This window comes from Enhydra lutris, unplaced genomic scaffold (genome assembly GCF_002288905.1).
Source record: "Enhydra lutris kenyoni isolate GAN:26980312 unplaced genomic scaffold, ASM228890v2 scaffoldscaffold12, whole genome shotgun sequence".
NCBI lineage: Eukaryota > Metazoa > Chordata > Mammalia > Carnivora > Mustelidae > Enhydra > Enhydra lutris.
The window spans coordinates 23,136,654-23,153,978 of record NW_019154096.1 but is presented as its reverse complement, the minus strand read 5'-3'; the positions used below and the strand labels follow the sequence as shown (position 1 = coordinate 23,153,978).

The 17,325-nt window shown below is 38.0% G+C and overlaps 1 protein-coding gene across 1 annotated transcript in view; it reads right to left on the bottom strand.

Moving 5' to 3' along the window:
- LOC111144966 (tet methylcytosine dioxygenase 1) overlaps positions 1-17,325 on the bottom strand; it is a 123,673-nt gene that overhangs the window by 80,475 nt on the left and 25,873 nt on the right. Inside the window, exon 2 of the mRNA XM_022499600.1 lies at positions 15,700-15,753. Coding sequence (XP_022355308.1) covers positions 15,700-15,753 — 54 coding nt within the window. The remainder of the gene's footprint in view (positions 1-15,699; positions 15,754-17,325) is intronic.

Genomic DNA, 17,325 nt, shown 5'->3' with positions numbered 1-17,325 from the left:
CTGCTTACTTGTAAATCTCTGTCTGTCAAATAAATAAATAAAATCTTTAAAAAATAAATAAAAATAAATAAAAATAAAAAATAAAAACAAAAAACTAAGGATGTTCAAATCTACCTACCGAGTACTGAGTGAAAGAAGCCAATTTATTCTATATAATTTCATATGTAATAGAAACTAACCTATGATGATAGAGAACAGATCAGTAGTTGCTGGGGTGGAGGGAGGGTAATATAAGGAAGAATCATAGGAGAACTTGCTGTGGTGACAGATATGATTGGTGTCTATGTATTCATCATAACTGGTTCAATAGCACATATAAAATTTGAGTATTTCAATGTATATCAAATATTTCAAAAAATAATACCAGTATTAAAAAATGAGCTGATACATCTGTATATATACATCTGTATATATACATGACATATATGGAACTGTAAATATATATATATCTGGAAAATACCCACAAAACTATTAAGAGTATGTACCTCTCCATGTGACAGTAAAGAGGCTAAAAAGAAGGACTGGACAGTGAGTATAAAACAACTGATTTTTCACATTTCTGTTTGAATTTCTTTCCAGTTTGTTCTTTTTTGGGGAATTTCAAACTATTTTTAAATGAGTTTACTGGATTTTAAAAATCATACTGGTCTTTGCATTTTATTTTATTTATTTATTTATTTTTAAAAACATTTTATTTATTTCACAGACAGAGATCACAAGTAGGCAGAGAGGCAGGCAGAGAGAGAGAGGAGGAAGCAGGCTCTCTGCTGAGCAGAGAGCCCAATGCGGGACTCGATCCCAGGACCCTGAGATCATGACCTGAGCCGAAGGCAGAGGCTCAACCCACTGAGCCACCCAGGCGCCCTGCATTTTATTTTTTAACATAATTTTGACTACACTTTGATGTTTCCATCAGATCACTAACTGTATATAGGATTATGGCATACTTTTGTGATTATTATAACTTATTAACTCCACCAGAGGTGATTTTGTGAGTGTTGTTTCTTGTATATATTCTGAAGAAATCTCTAATGTAATTGGTTTCTTATCTGGTTCACAAACAATTCTTTTTTCTTAAAGCTATTGGGTCCTTGATTGAGGCAGTGGGTTATCACTGGTTGATTATCTCCTATTTTACTTTGTCTCTGTGAGTTTCTGAGTTGGGCTTCTTTCTTTTGTATTAAGTTCTTGGTAAGATTGTGTGTTTGTGTGGAAGATAAGACATGGAAAGGGCAAGATAAAGAAGGAATGAGGTCTACGTCACATTCCCTTGGAATTCTTTGCCTAGTTAGCCTCATCATCCTGATATCTGCTTTTTCTCAATATCCCAGATACTCTAGCCACATTTTTAACACACAGTAGCCTGAATCCAACATTCTTAACCAAAATTAACCATTTGCCTACAATGTGCATTAAATACAGCCAAAGGCATTTTTCGTTACTACTAAAATGTTTTTTATTCATTTAATCTTTAGAACTTAAAAGTTTTTAAGATCAACTTTTTTATGCCCCCCTCCAAAAGTCAAGGAGCTTTAAAGATAATCAAATAAAAAACAGAATGTTTAGATTAAAAATTGAGTACATTATAATAATATTTCATTCAGACAAGAATCATGAATGGCTCTAAAGATCAATGAGAAGAAACAGAATACTTACACAGTCCTAGAGTACCTCACTATAATAAATTACAAAAGGTAAGAATAAATTATAACCTGGCAGATACCACCTTAATTAAGTGATCAATGTTAAGATCATAGTAATGGAACAAACTGGTATCATGTGCCTCCAGGTAAGATCCACTGAGAAGAACACAAACTCACTTCTGCGGCATTCTTGTTAAAAATACATAACCTGAATCTAATCATGAGTAAACATTGAATAAACCCAAATTAAGTGACATTCTACAAAAATAACTGACCTGCATTCTTTGAAAACATCAGACTGGCAAGATTAAAGAGAGAACTCAGAGAAAGACAATTATATGATCTCACTCTTATGCGGAATTTAAGAAACAAAACATATAGATGATCATATAGATCATATAGAGGATCATATAGATGAAGAGGATCATATAGAGGATCATATAGATGAAGAGAGGAAAAAAGGAAATTATGAAATCAGAGAGGGAGACAAACCATAAGAGATTCTTCTTAATCACAGGAAATAAACTGAGGGTTGCTGGAGGGGAGGGGGTAAGCAGATGGAGTAACTGGGTGATGGACATTAAAGAGGACACGCAATGTAATGAGCACTGGGTGTTACATAAGACCGATGAATCACTGTGCTCTACCTCTGAAACTAATACATCATATGTTAATTAATTTAAATTAAAAATTTTTCAGGGCGCCTGGATGGCTCAGTGGGTTAAAGCCTCTGCCTTTGGCTCAGGTCGTGGTCCCAGGGTCCTGGGATCGAGCCCCGCATTGGCTCTCTGCTCAGTGAGGAGCCTGCTTCCCCTCACCCCCCGGCCTCTCTGCCTATTTGTGATCTGTCAAATAAATAAATAAATAAAATCTTCTTTAAAATTAATTAATTAATTAAAGAATTTTCAAGATAAAATATGCTAACCTAAAAAACAAAACAAAACAACAACAAAAAACAGGGTGCCTGGGTGGCTCAATTGGTTAAGCCACTACATTCTGCTCTCAGGTCATGAGCCTGGAGTCCTAGGATAGAGTGCTGCTGCAGGCTCCCTGGGCTTCTCCTTCTGACCCTACCCCCTCTCATGCTTTCTCACTCTCTCTCTCAAAGAAATAAATACAATCTTTAAAAATAAATACATAAATAAAAATTTTAAAAAATAAATTAATTGCTTCAGTTTTAAAAAACTTTGATTAAACTACTTGGTTGTTTTTTTTTTTTTTTGGTTGTTTGTTTTTTTTAATAGAATCTGTAGATTCTTTTGGATTTTCTATATATATTATGTCATATTCATCAGTTTTATTTATTCCTTTATACGGTCTCTATCTTTTGTCTCTTAGCTTATTGCAATGGCTTATAACTCAAATATAGTATTGAATACACTTAGTCTTGGGAGACAGCCTTTTAATTTTCCCAGTCTCAGGATAAAATTTAATATATAACCATTACAAAAAATGGCTGCTCTAAATGTTTTTAAACAAAATATATCAAATTAAGTACAGTTCCATTCTACCCAAAATTTTCTGTATTTTTGAACAGTTTTAAATGTGGGCTGAAATCTGTCAGATGCTTCCCCTTCATCTACTGAGATAAGCATTTGAGTTCTCCCCTTTATTTTTTATTTTTTAAACATTTTATTTATTTATTTGACAGAGAGAGAGAGATAGTGAGGGCAGAATGCGGGAAGGAATGTGGGGAGGGAGAAGCAGGCTGCCAGCTGAGCAGGGAGTTTGATGCGGGGCTCAATCCCAGAACCTTGGGATCATGACCTGAGCAAAGACTGAGCCACCCAGGCGCCCCACGTTATCTCCTTTATTCTTTTAATGAGGTAAGATGCAATGATTGCTTTGAATACTAAACCAACCTTGCATTACTACATTAGGACCCACTTGGTCACAATATATTATCCTCTTTATATATTGCTAGAATTTATCTGAAATACTTTGTTTAGGCTGTATGCATGTATGCATGCATGTTCAGATACAGAAAGAGATTAACTTGTAATTTTCCTTTCTGTAATATTCTTGTTATGGAGTAAAAACTACGCTTACTTCTTATAAGTATTAGTGTTCCTTTCTCAAGAAAAATGCTTATAAAAAATGCTATTTTGCTTTTGGCCTATTTAGAAAAATTCACTAATAAAATTATACAAACTCTACTTTTTTGAGGAAAGGATTTTTAGGAGTTTCAATTTCTTTAATAGATATAAAATTCTGAATTTCAACTTGTGTCACCTTGGGGAGTGACATATATAAATGACTATCTATGTATACTATATATGTATGTATGTATGTATATATGTATATAAGTAATCATAAAGCTATGCATAATAAAACAATACCTTTAATTTAAAAAAGAGAGAACTGGGGCACCTGGGTGGCTCAGTGGGTTAAAGCCTCTCAGTGGGTTAAAGCCTTCAGCTCAGGTCATGATCCCAGGGTCCTGGGACCGAGCCCTACGTCGGGCTCTCTGCTCAGCAGAGAGCCTGCTTCCTCCTTTCTCTCTCTGCCTGCCTCTGCCTACTTGTGATCTCTGTCAAATAAATAAATAAAATCTTTTAAAAAAGAGAGAGAGAGAACTACTGAATGCAATGTAGGATTTGAGATTATCTTTTGATATCACATTATTAAGGACAATGGTGAAATCTGATCAGTAAATTAGTTAATGCTAGTTATTATATCAATGTTAATTTACTGACTTTGACCTTTGTAACATAACTATGTAAGAAGAGGTCCCTGTTTGAAAGAAATACATATTTTAGTATTTAGGATAAAGAGACATCACATTTGAAAGTTACATTAAAGAATTCACAGAGATCTATCTATGTGGAGAGAGAGAAAGCAAACAAGATAAAATGTTAACATTTGGGAAAACTCGCTGAGGGGTATATGGGACTACTCTGTACTACTCATAGCTTTTCTGTTGTTCAAAAATATATCAAAAAACTTTTTTTAAATTTTAATGAAGTTCACAAAAAAGTAGGGGGTAGACCGGATGCTTTCTCATTTCAAAGTTGAGCACCTTACACTGCTTGCCCTACAAGTCTGAGTATTCTGAATGAAAAGTGAAGTTGGAAAACATTATTTATATTGTCTTTTTCTTTCTGACCATGGGCAGCCCATAAATTAATCCCCACAGTCCATTTTTGTTAGAAATTATACTGAGCTGACGTCAGGCCCCCTATAACTGTATCATGTGTCCCAATGCATATGGGATCTTAGGCAATGTGGCCCAGGTAACTCAGCTTTCTGATGGTCCTAACTTGTTTTAGTGAAGAGATCAAATATCAGAGGCTTTAAATAAACCCCGGACAGCTGGATTACATTTCTGATGAAATGTTCACCTGCAGTGCGGTGATTTTACACCAGCCATTAAGTAAACTAGATTTCATGGGTAGAGCAATAAAATTAACATTTTGAAATACCTTCTATTTATCTGAGTCAAATAAACTTCAGATTTTTATAAGGTTCATCAAAACCTTTACTTCAAGCCAATAATACATTTGTAAGTCCTTCCCCATGGCCCTATAAATACTCCTACTTCACTTTTTTATTTCTTTATTTTAGTGAACCAATAACTAAGCTATCCCTTTCTTGTCCATTCCCTGCTACCACCAGGTGTAGATGCAAAAGAGCAATTTAATCTCTGAATTTACACTAATTTTTTTTTCAATCTGCTTACCTCCTCTAATTAGAAATTTAGGATCCAATCCAGGAATCACTGGACAGTCTCCAACAGCTAAATGTGAACTGGACAATCTACCCAAAATCTGAAATTTACTGCCAGTTACCCAGACTTCTTGACTGTCAAACTGAAAGACTTTATAAGAATGTTAAGTAAAGAAGGGTGCCTGGGTTGCTCAGTCCGTTAAGTGTCTGCCTTCAGCTCTTGTCATGATCCAGGGTCCTGGGACTGAGCCCAATGCCAGGGTTCCCTACTCAGTGGAGAGCGTGCTTCTCCTCCCTCTGCCACTCTGCCTCCTTGTGCTTGTTTGCTCTCTCCCTCTCCCTCTCTGTCAAATAATGAACAAATAAACAAAATCTTAAAAAAAAAAAAAAAAGAAGAATGTCAGAAAAGACAAGAAGTATTCAAACTCTTCAGTCAAGAAAAACACACACACACAAAATGGTAGAAAAGCCAGGTAATCAGAGAGACAGAACCCAATGCAAGATGTGATCTAAGACTGGATGCTAAGTCAGGAGGAAAACAGCTGCAAAGGATTTTTAGGGGGTTGGGAGAACAACTGAAAAGATTTTTCAATGGACAGTATTTTAGGTTAGACTGAGTCAATATTAAACTTGTTTAGTGTAATAACTGTATCATGGTTACATAGAATAATCTTGTCTCAGAAGAGGCATGCTGAAGTATTTATAGGTAAAATGTCACATGGTCCAGAAAAAAAAAAGTATATAAAGGAATACAGAAGTTTAATGTATTATTCTTTCAATGTCTCTGTAAATTTAGCTTTTTCAAGTAAAAATTAGAGAAAAATTAATCCAACTAGTTTAAATTTATTAGATATATATCCTGATTTCCATAGCAATTCATTTCACAGACTACTCAGGCCTGGCCAGATGCTTTCAGAAAACAGTTTCTCTTATACACCAACATGTCAGCATAGTAATTTCTACAGTTCCGACCCAACTAACTGAAGTCAAGCCATGATATGTATTAATTTAATCATTCACTTAACTAACATTTATTGAATTATAAGCCCAAGACACTATGCAGAACACAAAGTGACTGCTGCTCTGAACTAAAAGGTTTACAATCTTGTTTAAAAAATGAGGGGGTCCCTGGGTGGCTCAGTCAGTTAAGCACGTGCCTTGGGCTCAGGTCATGATCTCGGGATCCTGGGACAGAGCCCTGTTTAGGGCTCCCTGCTCAGTGGGGAGCCTGCTTCTCCCTCTACCGGCAGCTGCCCCTGCTTGTGTGCTCTCTCTCTTCTCTCAGATAAATAAGTAAAAATCTTAAAAAAAAAAAAAAAAAAAGAAGAAGAAGAAGAAGAAGAAGAATGAGAACTTGGGACACCTGGGTTGCTCAGACAGTAAAGCATCTGCCTTCAGCCCAGGTCAAGATCCCAGGGTCCTAGAACTGAGCCCCCCATGTGCTCCCCGCTCAGTGGGGAGCCTGCTTCTCCCTCTCCCCCCATTCCTACTCTCTTGCTCTCTCTCAAATAATAAATAAAATCTTTTAAAAGAAGTGAGAACTCAAAATCTAAACACATTAATATTCTACAAAGGATTTTATATTAACAATCACAACAAAAACAATAATGATGGTATAAGCTATCATTTATTAAATATACACTATAATGAGATCAATTAAGTAAATTAAAAATTATCCAAGTATTCAACAACACTGTAGATTAGTTACTGTTCCTCTTTTACAGATATGGAAAACAGGTCTCAGACTTTACTTAAACTTCCTTAGGTAATATAGTAAATAGATGAAACACGGCTTAACCCAGGACTATGTGACATTAAGGGTCACCCACCTTCCTTTGGGTACTGCTGATACAATAGGAGATATAAAGTTCAAAATAAAAAAAAATGAAAAGTAATTAACAACATCAGATATTTATAGTTATCATAATTTAAGTGCTCAGAAAATTTCAGATATATTTTCCCTATTTTTTTCAGTAGGAAGTTTTGTCTAAACCTTAAGCTTATTTCAAAAATTGAAATAAAGTTATCAGATAATTTTTTAAGTGAAATGAGTATGTAAGATTTTTTTTTTTTTTTAAAGATCTTATTTATTTATTTGGCAGACAGAGATCACAAGTAGGCAGAGAGGCAGGCAGAGAGAGAGGAGGAAGCAGGCTCCCTGCGGAGCAGAGAGCCCGATGCAGGGCTCGATCCCAGGACCCTGGGATCATGACCTGAGCCGAAGGCAGAGGCTTTAACCCACTGAGCCACCCAGGCGCCCCGAGTATGTAAGATATTAAATGAAAACATTTCTAAGATAGAAAAAAATGCCTTCAGATATTTAAGATAACTTTTTAAAAAGATTTTATTTATTTATTTGACAGAGAGAGAAAGAGAGAGGGACAGCAAGAGAAGGAACACAAGCGACGGCGGTGGGGGGGCAGCTGGATAGAGGGTGGGGAGTGGAAGAGTCTAGCAGGCTTCCCGCTGAGCAGGGAGCCGGATATGGGGCTTGATCCCAGGACCCTGGGACCATGATCAGAGCTGAAGGCAGACGCTTAACGACTGAGCCACCCAGGCGCCCCTTAAGATAATTTTTTTGATAATTTAGTGAGAACTTTATTAAGTGATTCTTTTTTTTTTTTTTAAGATTTTATTTATTTATTTGATAGACAGATCACAAGTAGGCAGAGAGGCAGGCAGAGAGAGAGGAAGGGAAACAGGCTCCCCGCCGAGCAGAGAGCCCAATGCGGGACCCGATCCCAGGACCCTGAGATCATGACCCGAGCCGAAGGCAGCGGCCCAACCCACTGAGCCACCCAGGCGCCCTTATTAAGTGATTCTTATCTGGAAGAAAACAAGCTTAAGATACATAACCTGAAAACATCCCTAAAACTTGTATTCTGTTTTGGATGGATGTGTTCATGTCCATCTTACCTTTGTCTTTGTATTTGAGTTCTACAATTCAAACCAACCATTAATTGTGAGACATACATAGAGAAAGAGACAGACAGACAGACAGAGAATCTTAAGCAGACTCTATGCCCACCACAGAGCTCAATTTGGGCTTTTCTCATGACCTTGACATCATGACCTGAGTCAAAATCAAGAGTCAGGCACCCGACCAACTGGGCAACCCAGGCATCCCTATAAAATATTTAAAAATAAAAGGGGAAAGAGAAATTTAGGACTTTCAAGGTTTGAGTTCTTATTTCTGATATTCCTCATTACAAAAAGCTAAGTGGAATTTTTAAAGGAAAGAAAGGCTTTCTGGAATATAGGTTTATAGTTTTCAAATAAAGTAATTAAGTGAATGTACTGCTAAGAAAATACACATTTTCTGAAAGTTTCACTTAATATTTTTAGTAACACATATAAGACCTTTAGATATAATAATAGACTAATTGAGAAATTATTACATACCAAGCTGTCCTAACCACCTTACTTGTATTAAATAATTAAACTCTATTGTAATCCTGTCTTATGTAGGTATGTTTACATGTGTACTATATTTAAAATTAAGCACATATTCCATATAATACTTAAGATAAATAATTTAGTTCTTTAAAATAAGTAAGTTCTATAATAAGTTTACTGTTTAACATCTGGTTCCTTAGAACCACGAAAAGAACATGTGCTCTAATCAAACTCATATGACATCAGTAAATTTTAAACATACATGATAAAACTATAGCATCTCCCATCTTAAAACCTGTCACATGCAGAAAGTCCTGCTATTAGTTCAAAAAGGACTCAAAGAGTTAGTATTTAAAATAACGGAGCAGGGGTGCCTGGGTGGCTCAGTGGGTTAAGCCGCTGCCTTCGGCTCAGGTCATGATCTCGGAGTCCTGGGATCCAGTCCCGCATCGGGCTCTCTGCTCAGCAGGGAGCCTGCTTCCTCCTGTCTCTCTGCCTGCCTCTCTGCCTGCCTCTCTGCCTGCTTGTGATCTCTGTCTGTCAAATAAATAAATAAATAATCTTAAAAAATAAAATAAAATAAAATAACGGAGCATCACAACAGGTTAAAAAAAGATTCTATAATCTTCATTCTCTTGCATCAGCTCTGTGGTGGGTAAACTTTGTGATCAGATCTTTAAAAATATTACTTTTAGGGGCGCCTGGGTGGCTCAGCGGGTTAAAGCCTCTGCCTTTGGCTCAGGTCATGATCCCAGGGTCCTGGGATCAAGCCCCACATCGGGCTCTCTGCTCGGCGGGGAGCCTGCTTCCCCCTCTCTCTCTCTGCATGTCTCTCTGCCTACTTGTGATCTCTGTCTGTCAAATAAATAAATAAAATCTTTAAAAAATATATTACTTTTATAACATTTTGGACACTGAAAGACATTCAATTATTACATTAATTAAACCTGAAAATGAATTAAAATACTAGTAAGGTTTCAACAAAAATTTATTAACATTTATTTTGAGCGTTTTTTCGGACTCTTAAAAATACATTCTAAAAAAAAAAAAAAAAATTCTAGTCCAGCGCTATGAAAACACAAACAAGTTTCAAATGAGCATAAGTATTCAAGACACAAGGTATATATTCTTTTCTCAGCTAGGAAGAATTCAACAGTTTTTTTTTTTTTGTTTTTTTTTTTTTTTTTGGGTAGCTTGAATGAAATTTTCCTCACGCCCATTCACCCCAGTTGGCTTTTATTCACGGATTCTCTGGGATCATTCCTAGAAATTACAGAATGAACATGGGTCTTGAGTCACTGGAAATGTACGTGCTCCAATAATAAATGAACGATTTGACTTTGTGTGAGCTGGCTTAGTGAGAACCTAGCCCTGAAATCAGTCTGATCATCTCTAGGCAAAGTGCTATATTACAGTTTCTGGGTATGCAAACCAGAAACCCCATGCGTGCCTTTGATCATGTGACTAAACACTGATGCATGAGCACACATCTTTGACAATTTTTGCCAGTTTATGACATAATGAGGAAAATAAGGACCATATGTTGAATCATAAAACTAAATAACTAAATTTCTATAACTGTCTTATATTCTGAGATTATCTTCTTTGAATGTATATGTCTTTTGTTTTGTTTTTTTGTTTTGTTTTTGTTTTTTGTTTTGTTTTTTTAAAGCTGGTCTTGCTTTCTGGATACTCTTACCACCCACTCTGAATTTTTCCCTATGAGCCCATTATACTCAGAAGTCTGGGATTCACTGCATTTGACTGTGAAAGACTATAAAAATGTCTTGCTTTTTGGCCTGAACAATGGTCAAGCTCAGTATTTGATCAGGCCCTTAAATTTGCAACATGTTACTATATCATAGAATGTTACATTATAACTACAATTAAGAAAAGTTTATCATGTACCAATGATTTTTTACTAACTGAAACAATGTTCTAGATAAGTGTGCAGAGAAAAATGTTTAGTAACTGTTCAAACTTCCACTTCTCTTAGCTTAATGGGTTTTAAAAATAAACAAGATAACTCAATTGTATCTAATTTGGTACTTTTAAATCAGCGCCAGAATGCATAAGAATTTAAAAATGAAGGGAACAGCTCACAAATATATGAAGTAAACTTCCCCAGCTTGGCAATTTTTTTGTTTCCTTTAAAGCATATGCCACAATTTGTAATTTATTCATTTGTCTTTAATTTTTGCCTGCTTTTCCTAAGCAAAGTTAATCTCCATGAGGGCAGAAATCATTTTGGTCTTATACACCATTGTAGCCACAGCATTTAGCATATGGCTAAAAAAAAGGAGAAATTATTCAATGTTGTTCAGGAAACTGAGCTTACTGAGCATTTACTATGGGCCAGGCAATGATGGTACTAAATATTTTGAATGTCACTATGTCATGCAAATCAAGACCATATATGAATATGATTTATTTATGATTTGATTCTCCTTTTATAACAGTTTTCAAAAAATATTTAAGTAGGGATGGCTCAGTTGCTTAAGCAACCGCCTTCCGCTTTTCATAATCCCAGGGTTCTAGGATCAAACTCCTCAGCAGGGAGCCCGCTTCTCCCTCTGCCTGCCACTCCCCCTGCTTGTGCTATCTTTCTTCCTCTGAAAAATAAATAAATAAAATATTTTAAAAATCTATTTAGGTATGTCTATGTCCCCCATCAGCTGCCAGCAGTACTTGTTCTCTCCTTTATCAGCATCATCAAGGAAGGAAGGAAACAGTGAAGAGCTGGGCTGCCAGTGTAGAAGCTAGCAGGAAGATCACTTAGCTTTCATTTTTTCTTTTCTAAATCATCTGTAGACCGTTTCCTGGTTTAATATCTACTGCCATTTCTTTGTATTTGTTCACTCAGTTCTTCCAATTGCGACTCTGATTATATTTTATAACCTAATAGCTAGAAAATATTCCCTTACTGCCCTCGAAAGAGTGTCTCTAATTATAGAATGTATAAATATGGTTCCCGCTTTCAGATGCCCACACTTTTTATTTTGAAATGATTTTAGGGACGCCTGGATGGCTCAGATGGTTAAGCGTCTGCTTTCGGCTTGGTGTTGATCCCAGGGTCCTGGGATCAACTCCCTCATTGGGCTCCCTACTGGGTGGGGAGCGTGCTTCTCCCTTTTCCTCTACTAATTCCCCTGCTTATGCTCTCTTGCTCTCTCTGTTAAATAAATAAATAAAATCGTTTTTTTAAAGACTTTATTTTATTCATTTGACAGAGAGAGACACAGCGAGAGAGGGAACACAAGCAGAGGGAGTTGGAGAGGGAGAAGCAGGCTTTCCACTTAGCTGGGTGCCCAATTCGGGGCTCAATCTCAGGACCCTGGGATCATGACCTGAGCCGAAGGAAGATGCCTAATGACTGAGCCACCCAGGAACCCCAATAAATAAAATATATATATTTTTAAATGATTTTAGATTTACAGATAAGTTGCAAACACAGTATAGGGTTTCTTACATACACTTCACCCAGGCACGTCTAATGTTACCCTATTGTAATAATGGTTCTGGTACCATTTTTGAACCCATCATCCTATCCTGTCCCTGTAGTCGCTAGTGATGCTGAATATGTCCTGTCTGCCCCTCTTGGTCCACACTCAACTGACTGGCCGACTGGTCCCTTTTGGCTTCTGATCAGATCCATGAATGAAAGCAGCAGAAAACTGGAGGGCAGGGTATTTATTTGCATCCCCCAGACCCCAAAACTTTCTCTCTGCAGAAACATCCTTGTACCAAAGGCTGCAATAAAAACCCCTCCTCCATCTCTTCAGTTCCAACTACTGTTTCTATCTGGGTTTCTGCTCCCATTCCTTGGCCCCTTCAGGTCTAAGAACGGTGAGAAAGCTCTGCAGTCACTAGTCTTGGGACGCTTTGCCATCCCTCATTTCGCCCTTACCCCTGCCCATGTCTTCTAAACAATTCCTTTATTAAATTCCCCTCGATACCCCCAAATGACCATGCAATCTGATTTTTTTCCAGGGACAATGACTAATGACCTAACGGAAGTGTATTACCTTAAAACTGACATTCTCTTAAGGGAATATATCCTCTTACCCTGACACACCAAGTAGAGATTATATTTACATAAATGTTTCTGCCAAGTGGAGTTCCAAAATCATGCCACTCACAAGTCCAATTTTATAAATCAAAACCTGAAATTATTTCCACTTTTACTTTACTTAAGAGTCAAAGAGACAATTACAGCTCAGCCAATAAGCTGCCACGTATATATAAAATAACTCTAGTTGATAATAAATAGGGCTTGAGCAGGAACCTGGTCCTCCAGACCAGTGGGGACGGGAATTTGTGCTTTGCTTACCTCCTACCGCTATCATTTGACACCCGTTCTGGCAGTTTGAGCACTTTGAACAGAAACTGTCATTTCAGCTAGAGGAGAATTCTCTCTCTAGTCAGGGATTTGAAGTCACTATCCACACTTTTACATTCTGAACTATAATAAAATGAATACAGGTTATTGATATAGATAATAGAGTGCTTAAAAGTGAGAGGTATGAGACATACCAGGCAATTTTAGCCCTGCAACTGGATTCAATATTTAGTTAGCAGGTTCAGAGTAGAATGGGACAGGCTTCTGCACCCAATTTCCTTAATCAGACTCTTCATCTGTCCAACTACTTCTTCACAGAAAATGCAGGTAAAATCTTTGCTTAGGATACCTGCAGTATCCACCCTGACAAAGAGCAAGGGACCCAGATCTGAAGATCTAAGAGGCCAGAGTCAAAGGAAGTGGACTAGATCTCTGGCACAAAGCCTAAGGCAAAGAGAGAATTATGAAAGGAGACCAAGTTGTAACCTGTAGCCTCCCATCACTGCTCTCCCACGTAGCACCCAGCTGAACGCTAAGTCCTCACCCATGAAACCTTAAGCTGAAAGTTGTACTCTTCCCCTGCCCTCCCTCCCAAAATATGAATTTAGTTTTCATAACATCTCCTTCAGGGTTGTACAATATTCTACCTATTTTACACATATCAAACTAAAATCTGAAAGTATTTTAGCATTTCTACTTTGGAACAAAGAGACAAAGCTTTCTCTGGTGAATGAAATATATTATAGCCAATAGAAAATTAAAGAAAACACTTTAAAATGCCAACATCAGAGGAAAAAATTATTATTTTTTTCCTTTTAGGGCATTTCCCTACTCCTGTATAACAATTGACAACTATAGAGGAAAGTGAGCAACAGTTCAGTTCCATTGCTATGGCACATGAAATTCAGCCACTCACAGGCACTTTATTTTAAAATAAGTCAGAGTCCACTGCCAAAATTCAAAAAAGCAACACACGGTATATTTACTTCTGAAATTTATTTCAGGTGACAGGACACCCACAGACTAACAAAATAAACATAGAATTAAGTAGTATCCCCCAAAACCCAATTTCACTTCCTAGCAAAGGCAAATGATGATTTAGCTACCAAGCTTCTTCTAGATCAGTCTGTCCATGCAATTGAACTCTTTCTCTATGCCCCCACCCTAACCCCTGCAAATTTGAGAGCCATTTTAACAGCAGCACTAAAATGATTTCTCACTTGAAAATCTGAAGACAAAACACCTGAGATGGATACACCCAACACAGAAAGTGTGAGAAGAGATTAAGAAATACAAGCAGGGCTTTTAATGATATAGTTCGACAGTTGGAGGAGGGGAAGGAAGTAAAAGGGGGCGAGTGGATCAATATCCAGAAGAAAAACAGTAGGGGTTAATTTACCTTGAAAATAACCAGTATTCTATTTGTCCAGGCCCAATGAGAATTTGTGCCAAGCAATTTCATTCATTTCACAGTGCCTAGAACACTGATGGCTGTGTGGTAAATATTAAACAAATACTTGTTGGTTGATGAAAATGTACATGGCAACGGCCGCGTACACACAGGAAACAGAAACTCAAGGTGGTCAGACAAATTTGAAAGCAATGCGAGGTTTGGTTCTCCATGTCAATAACATTTTCAAGGTACACAACGGGGGAAGCAAATGACATAAAAATTTGCCACATCCATAGTTCAACATGTTGTTCCTCTTTGAGTGCTAAAACTTTATTTGCAAAAGAAAAGCTAAGATTAGGTGAAAATGTTGTTAATTATATATACACGATATAATTTTAAAGATCAGTTTTATTGCTTAAGGTTTTTGGTTTTTTTTTTAATTAAAAAGGTTACTTGCTCAGGTTGCTTACATTTATAACAGCAATATGCCACTTGAAACCTTTAACACATAAGCACCCATTTGCTAAACTAAAGCTAGCCTTGAACTTTGAGTAGTGCCATATGCTTTTAAATTAACCCTTCTAAATACTGTACAAAGCTCATATCACAGACTGTTAGCTTACAACCAAATTAGGTTATTGCTAAATACTCATTAGGCAAACTACTGAAAATAAAGAATACATGCATATTTCTACAGCTCTATGAATGCCAAAATTAAAAATGATACAATGAGAATCTGGGATCAGGCAATGATAATTTGGCTGATCTCGATGGCTTACATATTTTAAGTTGAACTAAAACCTCTAAGGACCTTTCTCTTTGGAAAGCAAAACCACACATTTTAAAATAGTATCTAATGGAAGGTCTATTAAAATCACAATGGATCATAGCTGTCAACTTCAAATAGTGTCTCCTCAAGAGCTTAAGTTTACACACTGGTGCAACACCACAAAGGCAGATGCTACAAAAGGATCTACAAAGAAAAACAAATTTTATTCACAACACTTTGCATATAAACTTTTCCTTTTGCAGACTTGTGTGGAGTTGAAAATAAAGGATGCTAATATGTACACCATACAGCACATCAAAAAAAGAGAGAGAGGGAGAGAGACAGAAACACTTCAGTTGAGTGAAAATTCATTTATCTACTGAAAATCCGGGAGAATTCACATCCACTGTACTCCAAATTTACTCCTAAGTGACAGAAAAATACTATATGAAATGGCAAAAAATTAAATATGATTTAATCAATAACTGATTACCTTTAAAACTTTGGGCTTCTTTTCCCTCTGGGGCCTCTTGTTTTCTTTTATAACCTAAAAAAAATCAAATTGCAAAATGAGCCTCCGTTTAAGAAAAAAAAATTAGCTCCCACCCCCCCAAAATTTTTGGCTATTTCTCTATAAAACTACTTAGACCATTTAAAATCATCAACATGTTTGCTAGACAGAACCTAAAGAGCTTATGTAAAATGTATACTTTAAAAGTCACTGAAAAAAAGCCCTGCATAAAGATGAAGTAGGGAAATACCCTTTTTTCCCCTTAAAGTCTGTCTTAATTAGCCTCTGCATTCTTCACAGCGAAGCCCACGAGGTAGCCATCTTGCTTGCTTCTGCAGAGGAAGCCTCTACAGTGGAACAGTTCTGCAAACTGCTTTTTGGTATTATTATCATGGTGTTTAAAGGCAGCCCTGGCCTGCCAGCACTGTAGACGTGCTGGGCATGCCTTTTGCAAAAACAGCCCCACAAAGAGTGCAGCCAATGGCAATGCAGAGCTTAGCAACTCCAAAGTGATCTTCTTTGCTAGCCTTCCTAGACAAAGGATCTCCTGTGCGGCTCCGCTCTCACCACAGGACACAGGCAGCCACAAGCTGCGACATGGAGTGCGCTGCAGAGGATCTGGTCGCGCCGAAATCACAGGAGGCTTCAGCAAAAACAATGCACACAAATCCCCCAGGTCTCCACCATCGGATCGATGGCGGAGGCTCCCTGATTAGTAACCTCTTGGCGGCTCCGAGGGCAGGTCTGCGCGGGGGGAGGGGTACGCGGCTCTGCCTCCAACGTACAGGAGATATAACTGAGCTGAGGGGGGCATTTGGGCTTGCTGAAACTCTGGAAGGTATTGTGCATTTTTACTTTATAAGGCAAGGCTAAATATTGGCGATATTTAAGGCAGGGAGGTTATGTGAGGACAGTGTAGGCTCAGCTGTTGGGCTGCGTGTCTCATTCCCCGGGAACCACACCTCTTTGCAGCAGGCGCTTTGCCCAGAAACACAGCAATTTGATTTCTGTCAATAAATGTCCAATGACAAAGGCGGATTAAAAAATACTAATGAAGCCACTTGAAAGGAAAAGGACAGGACGAGGACAAGGAGAGGGGGAGGAGTTTTCAAAATACACTTGCCACTCTCAGTGGCTGGAGAGAAAAGATTTCTCTCTCGCTCTAGACATCTCTGGTGACCTTCATTTCCTAAAGATACCCCTCCGGTCCAGAAGATGGGCTCATACCTTTGGGACAAAAGGGGCACCTATGGCTCCTCAGTCTCCGGAGATCATCAACTGTCACTGAGCATCTCTCCCTGGAGCTGCTAAGCAGGTCCCTGCTTACCCCCACACCCCCCAGAGCCTATCTGCTTACCCGGCTGATGGTCAGACAGGACCACCGGGGCCACTGGGGCCACCCGGGCCACCCACTTCCCGGAGACTGGGAGCTGAGCCAGAGGTGGCACTAGCAGCCACCCACACTCACGCACCTGGACTGCCACCGCGCCCAGTGGGTGGTAGGCACTGAGAGAGCTGGGCACTGAAGTTGGAACTTGCCAGTCCCCAGAGAATGCCAGAGCCAGCGGAGTTTAGCTCCCTCCCCTCAGCCCCCTAGCCAGGCAACCG